Source organism: Raphanus sativus, chromosome 4, assembly GCF_000801105.2.
Source record: "Raphanus sativus cultivar WK10039 chromosome 4, ASM80110v3, whole genome shotgun sequence".
In the NCBI taxonomy this organism is placed as follows: Eukaryota; Viridiplantae; Streptophyta; class Magnoliopsida; order Brassicales; family Brassicaceae; genus Raphanus; species Raphanus sativus.
In genome coordinates, this window is record NC_079514.1 from 23269995 (window position 1) to 23285647 (window position 15653).

General features: G+C 46.0%; 2 protein-coding genes across 3 annotated transcripts; both read right to left on the reverse strand.

Annotated features, from left to right (window-relative positions):
• Positions 1-6255: 6255 nt before the first annotated feature.
• Positions 6256-8593, reverse strand: LOC130511213 (uncharacterized). The gene is made up of 3 exons (XM_057008097.1): positions 7216-8593; positions 6822-7132; positions 6256-6663 (listed from the first exon to the last, which is right to left on the reverse strand). Exons 1-3 carry the CDS (start codon positions 8591-8593, stop codon positions 6256-6258), a joined length of 2097 nt encoding a protein of 698 aa, XP_056864077.1.
• Positions 8594-9105: 512 nt separating this feature from the next.
• Positions 9106-12939, reverse strand: LOC130511466 (uncharacterized). 2 transcript variants are annotated; one of them, XR_008944925.1, is made up of 5 exons: positions 11660-12939; positions 11453-11534; positions 11126-11355; positions 10643-10701; positions 9106-10530 (listed from the first exon to the last, which is right to left on the reverse strand). XR_008944925.1 is itself a non-coding variant. In XM_057008470.1 (4 exons), exons 1-4 carry the CDS (start codon positions 11673-11675, stop codon positions 10685-10687), a joined length of 345 nt encoding a protein of 114 aa, XP_056864450.1. In that variant the 5' UTR covers positions 11676-12939; the 3' UTR covers positions 9106-10684. The 2 variants fall into 2 exon arrangements, 1 of the variants encoding a protein (XP_056864450.1); XM_057008470.1 differs by having other exon boundaries at positions 9106-10701.
• Positions 12940-15653: the final 2714 nt, after the last annotated feature.

Consider the following 15653-nt stretch of genomic DNA (forward strand, 5'->3'; position numbering starts at 1 on the left):
ACGAAACTCGATCCTAACAACCAAATGGTTAAACGGAAAATCTTAAACTTATCATCAAATCGATTAAGTTCTATACGCCCCATAAAACGCGGCACGAAAAGAAACGCTCGTAGCAAAGCTCCTAGAGCTATACGAGTCATTCTTACAAAAACAAATCTCAGAAGGCCAACACTTCACGAAACATAGTGAAGTTAGACGCTTCCCCACTGGTAAAATTTACGCGACCCTTCGGTCCTAAATCCTCAACACAATTCGCCAACTACTAAACGGCTGCGACAACGGATCCAGTATCCATAAAATGATTATCACATCCAGACACATGTCTCTCATCGCTTACACCTAAAATCGCTCGCTAAAAAGTAGCATACGGACCAAGCGACAAAATCACAATCCGAAGTGACTACTCGGATTCTATCCTTAACACTTGACGAAAGTATAAATCAAATATAAGCGAAAGCCCATAATCCTCTTATGGCATGAGAAAAATAAAATCGCAGCACTGCGAGACGTCGCTTCGTGCTCCGATAAACATTTTTCGATAACAAATTCATACGCCTTCAAAACGGCATCATTTCGTTGTTGCTGATCACAACAAACGAACTCTAACGTCCTAAACAGACAAGCCACCTAAGGGTAGGCTCTTTTACATCCGACAAGGATCCCATAGCGCGCTATACAAAAAATCCAAATTTGGTTCAGCACTTCGTAAAGGAAGTAGCTCGATTCGTGCCCAGACAAATCATATAAGCCGATACCACTTCGCGGATTTTAAAACGGTACGAATCAGGTTAAAATCACAAACAGGCAAAACGAAAGCCGATTTGTCATCGCATAGCCTCAGTCTGAGAGTAAACCTAGGTCTTGCCCTAAACCCAGCCTTGCTGGTTTCTTAACATCTCATAGGCATAGCGTCAACGACGCGAGATCCCAAAACTTGTCTCTTCACTTAAGTCTGTACGTTTCCACGAATTTTCGCGTAAATCGTAAACCGCAGGAAAATCTCGCTTTGTACAAACGACGGATACGGTGATCATCAGGGAGGCAGGAATGAGACGAAAACTCACACCATGTCCCTCTAACTTCGATAGACAGAACTTCTAAAAACGCAATATTAATATTTTATAAGGATTGAGCCGCAGAGTTCAACAGGTGCCCTGAAAAAGGTCGGGATTCGAAGCCACCAACGGCCAGTCCCACAAATTTACATCATGACCTCTTTTCGGCTGAAACGCAATCAAAATAAAAATCTCTAAAGGGATTGATAAACCAAAACGCTCCCCGGAGCGTTATCTTCATCCTCGAAACTCACCCAAAGTAGGAACGGTCTCACCGTCGCCTCCATTGGTCGCACCACCGCTGCATGTCTTATATGCGCCGGCTTCGCAATCCTTGACTGCGTGGTCCTGGTCCTCCGAACCCTCCGAATCCAGGACAAGGGTGCACACGGATTTCAGACCAGCGAGAATCGAGTCGAAGTTGAGCAACGAACTCACGGTCTTCCCGACATCACGTTCGAGATCGCCAATCAAAGGTGATGTGGATTTCCGCAATGAAATACTATTAGCCAAAAATTTCGATTTTCAACTCATAATCTTCCGCCCGCAAGATCGTCTCCGCGTCTTACAGGCTGGGGGGCTAACTGTTGGGGTCAAAAAACGGTTATCTCGAAATCAACGGCTAAAAATATTTATCGTGCGCGGACTTTCCATAAAACAAGCGTCAAAAGCAAAGCAAGTCGTACAGCTTAAAAAAAACCTATGTTAAAGTCGATTGTTCTTGTTTTACACGATAAACTTTACGAGAAAACCAACTCAGATTTGGTCGTTAAACTTCGATGATACAATCAAGAGGAACCGAGACACATTAGGTCCATAGCTGATATGACACGACCATACGAAAGTATACGGAAAAAACGAGAAGTAATCTAAGTTTCGACAGGCCGAGCGACAAGGAATCCTCCTTTAAACTTCAAAGAGCCCGTTCTCTCAAACCGTGAGGACCCAGAGAACGATCAAGATATCAAATCGAAGCCCTCGTCGAGACGCACGTGCTTGTCCTGGCCTCCGGCGGCTAGCGCCCGTGCTGGTCCTGACCACCGGGCGGCTAGCGCCAGTGCTGGTCCTGGCCGCCGGAAAACTTTGAAGAGCCCGTTCTCTCAAACCGTGAGGACTCAGAAAACGATCAAGATATCAAATCGAAGCCCTCGTCGAGACGCACGTGCTGGTCCTGTCCGCCGGGCGGCTAGCCCCCGTGCTGGCCGTGGCCGCCGGCGGCTAGCGCCCGTGCTGGCCGTGGCCGCCGGGCGGCTAGCCCCGTGCTGGCCGTGGCCGCCGGCGGCTAGCGCCCGTGCTGGCCGTGGCCGCCGGGCGGCTAGCCCCGTGCTGGCCGTGGCCGCCGGCGGCTAGCGCCCGTGCTGGCCGTGGCCGCCGGGCGGCTAGCCCCGTGCTGGCCGTGGCCGCCGGCGGCTAGCGCCCGTGCTGGCCGTGGTTGCCGGGCGGCTATCCCGTGCTGGCTCGGGTCTTCGGACAACAATCTTCGGTACACGAATCCCAGTCCCCGGCAATCAGAAGTCTGTACTTCGAGTCTTTCCCAAGTCCTCGCAGGACGAATCATCGAGATTCCGCGTACGAAACTCCTGTTCTTACTCCAATCTAAGACCGTCGGAAACATTTCGGAAACTCGTAAGATATCGACGGGAAGGAAGATCTTAGATTCTTCGTACGAAACAGCGATGGTCATCTTAAGACACCACTCGTCTCAACTCTACGAACGAACGAAGAATTCCAAAGAAATCGTAGAAAATAACGGAAGTCCTAGAGACGGCCCGAAAGGGACCAAACGCGATCGGACAGTCTGTCTACGATTATCTGAGATAGATACGACGATGAATGCTAAATCGACGGAAGGATAAATGTCAAGTTTCCCGAAGATAAATGTCAAGTTTCCCGATACACGTGGAGGCCGACGAAAATGGAAAGAAGCCCGCCTTGCGGCCCAGAAGGAGAATAGACCTTCATAAGAAGGAGTATATAAAGGAGCTTTGGGAGAGAAAGAAGAAGAGAGCAAAAATCCTAGAAGGAAAGCAGATCCGAGATTTTAGACTGAGGGAACTTAGAACTTAGGTGGTTAGACTAGCAAGGCATGACCTAGGACGTCTGGCCGCCTCTCGTTCTGCCTTCATCTTGTCCGCAGACTTCTGTTCCTTCGGAAGAATCTAACAATTCTTTTACTCAGAGTTCCGCACATAGAAACCCTAGGCGTTATTCTCGACACGCCCGTTTCTATGACAAACGCTCGTACTAGACGAACTCCGCCAGGCAGTTCGATCTCTTGTTCAAATCTTTCCAACTGAACTACGTCCGACTTGATCCTCGAAAGGGGTACGTAGGCAGCCTTCCTTAAGGTCCAGTCTCAAATTTTAATAAAACCTTTCCGCGTTTATTTGATCACTTGTCGTTGGTTGTCGCAGAGAATCCGGACCTTCAGGGAAAGTTAGGTTTACTTAGCTTTCCTCCGTTTTACTTAATCAAAATCGACAGTGCGAATTTCGGTTCCCACAATCTCCCAATTCTCCCATCAACTATTTTCTCTCTTTATCTTTTTTTTTTCTTTCTCTTTGATAAATTTGGTGACAAAAACAATGTGAGAGGGGGGGGTATTTATAGAAAGAAATGGACTTGTGGGTGTGTGCATGGGCGTTGGCGTGCTAACAAACTCTGTAACCAAAATTGGGTCGTTACAATTCTCCCCCACTAACACGGAATTTGTCCCCGAATTCGAGTCACCAATAGACTGTCCAATAACATCCTGAAACTCGGGCTCCCAAGTCTCTTCCTGGATCCCGTCTCTCTCCCAACGAACCTTGACCAACATGGTCATCATTCCCTTTTCTGTTTTCACTTGGCGATCCAAAATCTCCACTGGCGTACACGGCGCACATAAATCTTTGCCAAGATTACTTGGTGGCTGTTGCAAAATGAGCTCTGGCTCTCTAACGACTTTCCTCAAAACAGAAACATGAAACACTTCATGAAAATCTGATAACTCCGCTGATAACTTCAATCGATATGCAACTGCTCCAATCCGCTCCAAAATAAGAAATGGTCACATGTATCTCGGTTTAAGCTTCTTTAGCTTCCGAGTCTTAGATCCTCCCTTAAACGTTCTCATTTTCAGGTATACCAGGTCGCCAACCTGGAACTCCAAATCTTTTCGCCGCTTATCTGCATAACTCTTCTGGCGGTCATGGGCTTCTTTAAGCCGTCTCTTGAGCATCTCTACCTGCTCTACCGTCTCTTGAACCATTGCTGGTTCTATCTCATGTCGCTCCCCAACTTCTGTCCAACAAAGTGGAGTGCGACAAGGTCTACCGTAAAGAGCCTCATACGGTGCCATCTTAATGCTCGAGTGATAATTGTTGTTGTAGGCAAATTCCGCTAAAGGTAGATACTTTGCCCAACTTCCTCCCCAATCTAGAACGCAAGCTCTCAACATATCCTCTAAAGTCTGAATAGTCCTCTCGGACTGACCATCGGTCTGCGGGTGGTAAGCTGTGCTCATATGGACCTTCGTCCCAAGTGCCTTCTGAAAGGCTCCCCAAAATATGGACGTAAACTTCACGTCTCGATCCGATACAATGCTGACAGTAACTCCGTGCAATCTCACAATCTCATCGATGTAAATCTGCGCCAATTGACTCGCTCCACCGTTCTTCTTAACTGCTAAGAAATGGGCTGACTTAGTCAATCTATCCACAATTACCCATATGGCATTCTTCCCTCCTGAATTAGTCGGTAACCCCAATACAAAATCCATATTCACCATTTCCCATTTCCACTCCGGCAACGGCAGGTTTTGCAATAACCCGCTAGGAACCTGGTGCTCAGCCTTCACCAACTGACAAGTCTGACACTGCGATACAAATGTAGCAACATCCTTTTTCATACCCGGCCAATGATAATAACGCTTCAAGTCTCTGTACATCTTAGTATTCCCCGGATGAATAGAGAAACGCGAGTGGTGTGCTTGCCGTAAGATCTCCTTTCTTAACAGCTCATCACTGGGCACACAAATCCGGTTCCGGTACATGAACATCCCACTCGATGATGTATGATATCCAACACTCTCGATCTCAATCTGCTTACGCAAAGCCTCATCTGCCTCCTGAGCTTTGCGTATCCTCCATAGCAAATCTGCCTGCTCCACGGCCTCGAGACCAACTGTCTCTCCGTCTACAGAAGTGGCACACAATCTGAGACTAGCTAGCATCCCAGTAAACTCCTGAACCTCTCTGGTTACTGAAACATCACTTCTGCGCCTACTCAAAGCATCTGCCACCTGATTGGCTTTCCCCGGGTGATAAGTGATCTCCAAATTATAATCTGCTAATAACTCCATCCATCTGCGCTGCCTTAAGTTCAACTCCGTCTAAGTAAAAATGTACTTCAGACTCTTGTGATCTGTGAGAATCTTCACCTTCTCTCCATACAAATATGATCTCCAAATCTTCAATGCAAAGACAACGGCCGCTAACTCCAAATCGTGCGTAGGATAATTAGCCTCGTGTGGCCTCAACTGTCGTGATGCATAAGCAATGACCTTACCCTCCTGCATCAATACACATCACAATCCAGTACCTGATGCATCAGTGTAAACCTCGTATGGAAACCCTGGCCTCGGGAGTGCCAAAACTGGCATCTGTGTCAGATGTCGCTTCAACTCAGCAAAACTCTCCGAGCACTCATCTGTCCATTCAAACTTGACGTCCTTGCCCGTTAACTTTGTCATTGGCTTTGCAATGCTAGAAAAACCCTTGACAAAATTCTTGTAGTATCCTGCTAAACCAAGAAAACTGCGGATCTCTGTCGCACTCTTAGGTGTCGGCCACTCTGAAATAGCTTTAATCTTTTCCGGATCTACAGCAATTCCCTCTTCTGAAACCACGTGACCCAAAAATCCAATCTTTCTCTGCCAGAAACTGCACTTTCTCAACTTAGCAAACAATTGATGCTCTCTAAGCTTCCCCAACACAATCCGTAAGTGTTCAGCATGCTCTTCTCTACTCCGAGAATAAATCAAGATATCGTCGATGAAAACGATCACACACTTATCCAAGTGCTCGCGGAACACATCATTCATTAGCTTCATGAATGCTGCCGGTGCGTTCGTCAACCCAAATGGCATCACAACGAACTCATAATGTCCATAGCGTGTACGGAAAGCCGTCTTTCGCACATCGCCCTCAGCTATGGCAATCTAATGGTACCCTGACGCTAAGTCAATCTTAGAAAACCATGAAGCTCCATGCAACTGATATAACAACTCATCGATACGCGGAAGTGGATACTTATTCTTTATAGTAACTTTGTTCAACCCTCTGTAGTCGATACAAAGCCTGAGACTCCCATCCTTCTTCTTCACAAACAATACTGGTGCTCCCCACAGTGAAGTACTCGGCCTGATAAGACCCTTATCTAATAATTCCTCCAACTGCTTCTTCAACTCAGCCATCTCTGCTGGAGCTAAACGGTAAGGAGCTCGTGAAACTGGTGCTGTCCCTGGTTCCACCTCGATCGTAAGAACGTCACTTCTAGCTGGCGGTGGCCCCTTTAAGGCCTCAAAAACATCTGCATACTCATAAACCACTGGAATATCATGCAGCTCCTGCTGACCATCATCATTAACCATTGAAATGGTCGCCAAAAATCCCTCACTCCTTTGTCTAGTAAATCCTCTGCACGCAACATGGAGACGATAGAAACCCCTTGATATGTCTGGGCTCCCTCAAATGTAATCTTTCCCTCTGCTCTTGGAATACTAACTCTTGCTTCCGGGCAATCTAATACAACTCGATGTCTCGTCAACCAATCCATCCCAAGTATGACGTCGTAGAAACTCATCTCCATCTCCGTCAAATCTCCAAGCAAGTCAACTCCTCCAAGCATAACTGGTACATTACGATGAACTCCGATTGTTCCCAATCTCTCTGTACCGGCGGTCTGAAACTGCTTAGCCTTCGGTTCGAAGACACCCCGGAAAGACCATGATTTGACCAAATGCGGGCTCACAAAACTGTGAGAAGCTCCCGAATCGAATAAGGTGTGAGCTGGCTCACCTCCAACCGAAACCATTCCTACATGAGATTTTTACTAACTACAAATGATAACCACAAAACCAAAATACTGAAAACACAACAAGTCTGAATAAGAAGCATACCCGCTATTGGCTCGGCTCCCTGGGCATCTCCAACCGTAAACACACATGGAGCGATGGCTAGGCGCTTCGGTGGTGGTGGAAGCGCTGCATTGCCCCTCCTGGGACAATCTCTGACGAAATGACCCGACTGGTTACAGCCAAAACAAAACTGGTTTGCCGCTACTGATGCTGTTGGCGCGGTAATCTGTCCGACTGGTGGCGCATCCAATGGCTTAACCCGACAATACCTCGCAATGTGTCCTGGCTTACCGCAAACAAGGCACCTCAAACACTGCCCACTATGACTGCGGTGGCAACGAGGACATCTCGGTGATCCCGAGTGGTCTCCTGCTCTCATCTGGGACTCCGGAGCTTTCCCAAACTTAATCTGAGCTGCTCTAGTAAGCTTCTTCTCTTCTGCCAAACCTTCCTCCTGCTCAGCGGCTTTCTCCATCAAATCTCCCAACCTCTGGTAAGTAACAACACGGCATCTGTTGCGAATATCCACTCGCATCCCCTTCAAAAACCTCCTGATCAAGTCTTTTTCTGTAATACCACCTCCAGCAAATCTGCGAAGTTGGTTAAACTTCCGCTCATATTCTCTTACTGACATCTCCCCCTGGCTTATATGATCAAAATCACTCTTCTGCTTATCCATAGCCTCTTCCGGAAAGTACTTCCTATCAAACTCCTGGATGAAATCTTCAAAAGTAAGCCTCTCGGGTCCATCATGATCCAATCGAATTCCTTCCCACCAAACAAGAGCATCTCCACGCAAGTACTGCATAGTCAATCTGAGAGACAACTCTGGTGGACACTCAATAATCTCCAACTTCCGCTTAAGCGCTAACTTCCAATCGTGCGCTGCTATGGGATCTATTGTCCCGCTAAAATGCTCCATATCCATGTCTCTTATATGGCGCGTCAATCTGTAGAATGTCTCATCATAAGCCTGGTAAACCTGGGGTCGCGGTGGTGGTGGCGGTAGATCCTGAACACCCTGAGCAAACTGCTGAGCTGGAACATGTTGCACTGGGATCTGAGGAAGAGGAACCTGCTGATCGGGAATCTGATGATCCTGCTGAGCCTGAACTGGTGGAGCCTGCTGAACCTGAATCTGCGGACCCTGCTGCACATGAACCTGAGGACCTTGCTGAGCTGCAGCCAACTGACGAGCAACCTCCTGTGCAGCTACTCGGGCAGCCTCTTGAGCGGCTTGCCTGGCTGTCTCCTGAGCAATCTGCTGAACTGCCTCCTGAGCAGCCTGTCTAGCAGCATCCTGAACCATCTGTCTCATAGTCTCCTGGTCAACATGAGGAACTGTGGGCTGAACATGCTCATCCTGAGCCTCTCTAGCATCTCTAGCGATCTGGGCACGGGTAGCTCTCCTCGGCGGCATCTGAAAGGAAGACAAATCTGTTAACTTCTGCTGAAAATTTAAAGGAGTGTACCGAACGGAGAGGTGCTATTGGTTTTTATTTTTAAAATACCCAAATCCCCAAAAATATTTGAAAACCGATTAAAACCGAATAAAAACCGAGTCTCCAAAAATCGCCATCCCGGGACAGAACCGGGACGAAACACGGCTCAGATACCAAAAACTGTGACACCCGTCACTCTCGAAAATCCGATAATAATAAAAATCATAATAATAATAATAATAATAATCTCCATAATAATATTCCAAAGTCAACATCCACGTCATCACAATACCATAAGGTCAAATCCGTAAATAACGATAACATCCGAAATATAGATAACGACATAAATCCGTAAGTCCGAAAATACGAAATAACATAAACGATAGATAAAATCCCGAAGGCCTAAAAGTAGATAACATAGAAGTGACAAAAGCCCAAAAGCCCAATAGCACTCAAAAGCATCCGTCCAGTAGAATCACTCCTGCTCGGCGGTCTCACCTGAAAGGGGAAAGAAGGGGGGGGGGGGGGGGGTGAGCAACAGGGGAGTCGCTCAGTGAGGTATGGGATGCTAATCCCAAAATTCATGGACATAGACATAGCATTACGGACAAAAATAATTTAATCTTAATACGTACAATCACGGTACCTAAAGTACCCAAACATCAAACAATGGTCCTAGCGAGCCGCGCACTCGCCGCCCCCTAAAGGGCAAACAAAAAAATAAATAAATATACTCCACTCGAGATAGTGCTCGGACACCACCCTTAGACGTTTTATCGACACTTCCAGGTTACGGGCCAGCCGGTTGACTATAGCTGGCCGTAACCGCCACACAATCCGGCATACAGAATTACGTCTCTGTATCCGTCATAAAAAGTTCTAACTAAAAAAATGCATTAAGTGAGACAATCAAAGTTGAACCATCTAACACCCTAGTTCCGGTTTAAGCAATCAACCTGATAGAACCAAAATCGGGATCACTCTACCAGTACGGATGATATGGACTCAGATCCGGAAGGATTGAGAACTGGTGGGATGAACGGTGAGACAACGGGTTGCGGAAGGCCCGATGATACTACCATACTTCAGTTGTTGCCGGATGTGACGCACCGGTCCAACAAAGGAAGGATCGAAACTTGGAGATAACCTCACCAAGAAACTAGAAATGTTCTTGACAAAGAACAAAGAGTAAAAACTCATAAAGAGAAAGAAAATTCGTTGATGTATTGCAATGACAAAGGGGGTACATTTTATAGTATTTCTAGTCAAAGAGAATAAAAGAAAAGTGCAGAAAACAATGCATAGAAAATATAAAATTGACCAAGACTAGTCAAAGTTCGGAAATTGAGGGAGATTTGGCGAGATTCATTGACTTTCCAGGTTCATGGAGTGTCCAGGTTCTTGCAGTGATGATCAGGTCGTGCACACCATGCTGGGAAGGATATGGACACACGCGGGACGATCCACACATGTCTGAATTCGCGAGAACTGAACATCACCTGATTTGTACATGGCATAACTCCCTCATCTGAACTCCGTTTGATCTGATTCTTCTTCGAGAAGTTCCATAATTGAGTTGAGCACATTCTACAAGTAGTTTCACGCCAAGAAACATCATGGTTTAGAAGATATGCTTCGAACAATGAACGTATGTCTGTGTTGCTTCTCAGGTGGTTTGATGGTCGAACCAGCTCGGAAGATCGAACCAACTTGCTCAGCTCGTCCGGGTGAGTGTTAGTCCAGATCAGCTCGTCCATGATAGTGTCAATCCAGCTCTCTTGAGTATTCAGCTCATCCAAGATTGCATAATCTGATGAGAAAACCTCGGGTAGGTCTAGCTGGTCGAAAAGGTCACCATCTTGGGCCGCGTCCATGAACCAAGCAGGAAGGTGCTGGATTTTGGGTGCATCACAACCTAAACTAAACAAGCAATGACAGACTCGATTTCACGCAGACGGAACATATTAAAAATAAATATTCATTCGAAATCCTAAGTCGGGTACGAGAAGTTCGGAAAGAGCTCTCACCTTAGCAAATGTATAGAAGTGGTATCTATGAACTCCAGATGCTCAAATAGACTCCAAATCTGAAATCAGGGCAAAATTTCGGGTCAAAACGCCCTTTGAACGGGTGAAAACAGGTCTGGTCAAAGTCTACGGAAAAGTCAACCCGCTGGTCAAAAGTCAACCCGGTCAAACCTTGACCAGAAATCAATTAAGTCTAACCGCCCGGTTTTGTCTAACCTAAATCGATTTCAATTGGACCGCCCGGTTTAGCCTAACCGAAATTTAATTAATTAATTAAATCGACCGGTTTACCCTAACCGAAATCTAATTAATTTTAACCGAATGGTTTATTCTACTGATTTGCAATTAATTTAAACCAGTCAAACCAACCGGTTGACCGAGTCACCGAGTTGACTCACCGAGTCGACTCGGCCGAGTGGCCGAGTTACCGGCGAGTCACCGGCGGAGGTCACCGGCGGCGACGGCGGAGGGACGGTGGCTTACCGGAAAAGTCACTGGCGCGGGGGCGGTGCGGTGGCGACGCGGCGGCGGATTTCCGGCGGCGAACTGACGGCGGCCTGGCGCGGCGGCTCCGGCGAAGAGACGGCGGAGCGTCTGTTTCACGCGCGCGCGAAGGCTGCTCTTCTGGAGGCTCGTACGGCTTCGTCTGAGCTCCGATTTCGACGATTTTAGTGGCTATGGATTCGTCTCGTCGAGAGGAACACGATGATGGTCTTGCATGCACGAAATACTCAGTGGTTAGGAAGTTATGGGTGTTTTACTATAACGGCCGAAATGAAACTTAAAGATCAAGGCGGTTTCCGGCATTACCTAGGGCTGCGATCGGTGGTGACAAGCTGGACGTGATCACTGCATGAGGCGACTCCGGCGAGCTCTGGTGGTGGCTCAGTCACTACAAAACATCCCCCAATTCTCCCATCAACTCTTTTCTCTCTTTATCTTTTTTTTTCTTTCTCTTTGATGAATTTGGTGACAAAAACAATGTGAGAGGGGGAATATTTATAGAAAGAAATGGACCTGTGGGTGTGTGCATGGGCGTTGGCGTGCTAACAAACTCTGTAACCAAAATTGGGTCGTTACAAGAATCTTCCTGTCAACATCCATGGTGACTATGTACCTGTCTTTCCCCACCAAATTCAACTTCGCAGACCTAGTCTCACAGTTCACCAAGATCATTCCTCTACCAATATATAAATATGTGTGCAATGATCCTGTTTATCTCGTGCCTATACATGGTAGGTATCTCTGAGTGAAGATTTGCTAGCTCCTTCTGATCCGTCCATAGCTTCACAAACTCATCGCACATCTTCGTCTCTCTGAACATGAGCATCCACTTTCTGTCTAACTTTTCCCGAGTGTGTGCACAGTGACAGCTCCCTTTACTCCACTCCAACCAACTCTTTCTTTGTCTCTTGTTTGTGTTCTCCATTTGTATCCCCAACATGTCTGAGTTATCACTCTCTTTGTGGTTTAAAATCTCTACCAACCGATCTTTAATATCACTGAAGAGTCCTTTTGATCTCTTATTCTTTATTATTTTTTTTCTTCTCTTGAGAATTTTCTCAAACACTTGGTAGGCGCCACTATCCATCTCTGTCTTTGATCTGTTATCCTCCTCGAACAAAAGGGTTTCAGTCTCAGAATCATCATTCTCCTGCACCATCACTGACAAGTCTAGAATCAACATATCTCTCTTCACATATCGAATCAGCTGATTTGAGTAGATAATTATATCATCTCCTCCGTCGACGCTATCGACCTGTTTTGTGTCGTCTGATTCAAATGTTTTCTCTTCCTGAGATTTCTTTGTATCCTCTTTTTTTTTTCAATCTATGTTCAAAGCGATTCATAAGCTGACTCATCTCTTTCAAACTATCCATCAAGCTATACTGTTCCAGTTGCTCCTTCTCTTGTCTTACGCGTGTACTGAACCGATTGAGCAATCTGACTTTCAACTCATCCCAGTTACTAAACCCATATCGTGAAATCTCATCTCCATACCACGACAGAGCATCACCTTCAATGAACCCATATGGTAACTGTCTTGTTTTGAATACGGTGAAGTTGTGAGTAACAACGAATGCGTCAATCCACTCAACCCACCTCTCCGGATCTCCACCGTAGAACACCGGAACACCGATCGATCCCATGGCTCGTCTCAAGCTCTGATACCAAAGATAGAAATCAAGTCTCACAAATATAGAATCTCACGAATAAGATTATCAACTCAAATAAGAAAACTCTTCTTATTAATCTCTTGAGAAAACTAACTCAAAACCTCAAGCTCTCTCAATCTCACAAACTCATAAGACTCATAAGTTATGCAACACCCTTGCATCTTCTTTTATACTTATCACAAATATCCTAAACTCATTAGGATTAACACAACTAGATATATCCTAATCCTTATAGATAAACACAACACACTTAGGATTGGATAGCTTGCACCCCAAGCTAATTCAAGCTTAATCCAACAAACTCGCCAGATTATTATGAATTCAAAATCTATTTTCCAATCATGTTATAAAGTTAGATGTGTAATTTAAAAATATACGGTTAAGTGTTTATTGTACTAAAAAATACATGATTCAAATGGTTTTCCAATTCTTAAACAGATAAATCATTACTTTGAAAATATGTTATACGATATTTTGTTGAGTATGATATACAACAATAATAGTATATAATTTAGTGTTTAGAGTTTATTGTTTAATTTTGAACACATTTAGAATTTATTTTTGTGGGCGTAGGGTTTAGATCAATGTATAATACACAATAACAACATAAAATGTGATATTTAGTTTGATATAGTTTCTGTTGGGCCCGAATATGGCCTGATAGCTGACTAGTGAATAACAAAGGATGATAACAGGCCACGACAGGCCCATCACGAATTCGATATCTGAAAGGAGTTAAGCTGGAGCCGGAGGCTGAGAGCTGAGGACTTTTACCAAAGAGATCACGACGAAGAGGAAGCTCACGTCATAACAAAAGAAGCGCAGGACCCGGTCAAAGGGAAGCTGTTGCGGATCCCTCAATAAACGGAGAAGATCTCGGGAACCAGTTGGCGACGATCAAGCGGGACCTGAGACTATTTAAGGAGAAAGCAAGTGAAGAAAGAGGGATCATTCAACCCTTATTCATTTTCACGATTATTCATATCAACTCTAAAGCATTTTCGATTATCTTTGTAATCATCAAGAGAAACATCTTTTGTAACCATTCTTTTATCACATTATCAATACAAATCGAAGTTCATTCAACAAGTTATTACGGGATTCAGCCCGCGTTATCTTTCCCTAACCTTTCCTAAACCTTAAACCTGATCTAAAATCTAGGTGGTGAGTTTAATCCCTCACAATTGGCGCCGTCTGAGGGGAAGAAACAATCGAATCTCTTACTCTAACTTGAGGATGAATCCTACCGATCAGACCAAAAATCCGTCTGACCTTAACCTCCCGACTCAGAGCGATGGCTCACCGAACGACGGAGGCTCTACCCTTGTAACCTCGGAGCCTCGACGTGGCGACCACCGATCCGGACAGCAGCTTCCGATTAGCGCTCGAACGAGCCAGACTACAACCGGAGCTACTAACCCGAGATCGTCAAGTGGAACCGCCACCGGGCTTCCAATCACCGAGAATCCTCAGCAGCAAGCCGTTCCGAATCAAACGGAGGCTCAGCTTTCTGAGATTCGTCAGATGATGATGCAACTAGTAGACAAAGCTCAGGAAAGTGAGCGTATGATGCATCAACTAGCTGTTCGACAGCAACGATTCGAAGAGATAACAAGATCTCTAGACACAACAACCCAACCACCGCGACGTCAAACTCCGGGGGTCACCTTCCGAGATCGATTGACCGATCCCTCATTTCCCCGGGGACGTTTAGACTTTTCTCCTGATAGCACTGCTCCCGAAGGACGGGGATCTGCTTTTCAGACACCTCATACTGGGACAACTCTCGTGTTTAACCCACCTATCACCAGTGCTATGGGAAGCAACGTGGCAACAACCAGTTCCACACCCAGTCAGGTCGCTGATCGGAGCTCTCGCCTACCTCCTCCGCCGCCTGATTTTAGGTCCGGGGCAGGAGTATCCTTCCCATCTGGAGGCAGAACAGCAGCTCCGATTTATCAAACCAGAGGCTCAACCCCAAATGGGGACAGGTATCAACGGATAGATTCCGATAACCCAAGAGCTGGTGAGCAGTTTAGCCCACCAACTGCATGGGAGGATGAGCCCACATGATTCCGTCAGGAACCTACCCGTCGGGTACCTAATAACGACCCAAATATCCTTCCCATGGAAGGACCTGAAGCTATCCGTAGATATATGGAACGAACTCATGCAGCTCTCCAAAAATTGGGAGCTCAAGTCCATAAAGCTACGAGCTCAGCTCCCGAAATCGATAGTTTGATCGAAAAAATCCGTGGAACTCCATTCACTGACAGAATTGCCAGCTCCTACATAAGAGATACCCGGAAAATCAGAATTCCCGAGTATGATGGGACCTCTGACCCAAAGGCCTATTTGAGAGCTTTCCGATTGGCAATCGTTAAAGCCCATTTTACACAGGAAGAATGTGAAGCAGGTTACTGCAGGACATTCGCCGAAAACTTGGTCGGAACAGCCCTTGAGTGGTTCTCTGGTCTCGAACCAGCCTCGATAGATAATTTCGATCAGTTAACTAACGCCTTCATGAAACAGTACTCGACCCATATCCTGAAGCAAGCCTCTGAGGCCGACCTTTGGAAGGTCAGACAAGGAATGGGGGACTCACTACGAGTCTACATCGAGAAATTCAGGGCAATAAGAACTAAGCTCTCGAATCCTAACGACCTAGTCGCCATAGAGGCTCTTAGGAGAGGTCTGTTCTATAAATCGAAATTCTGGTCAGAGCTAACACTCAATACTCCTCCAACTATCGATGATGCTCTTCATAAAGCCACCAGATACATTACTTTGGAGGAGGAGACAGCCGCATTGGATAAACTCCACAAGAAGCCTCA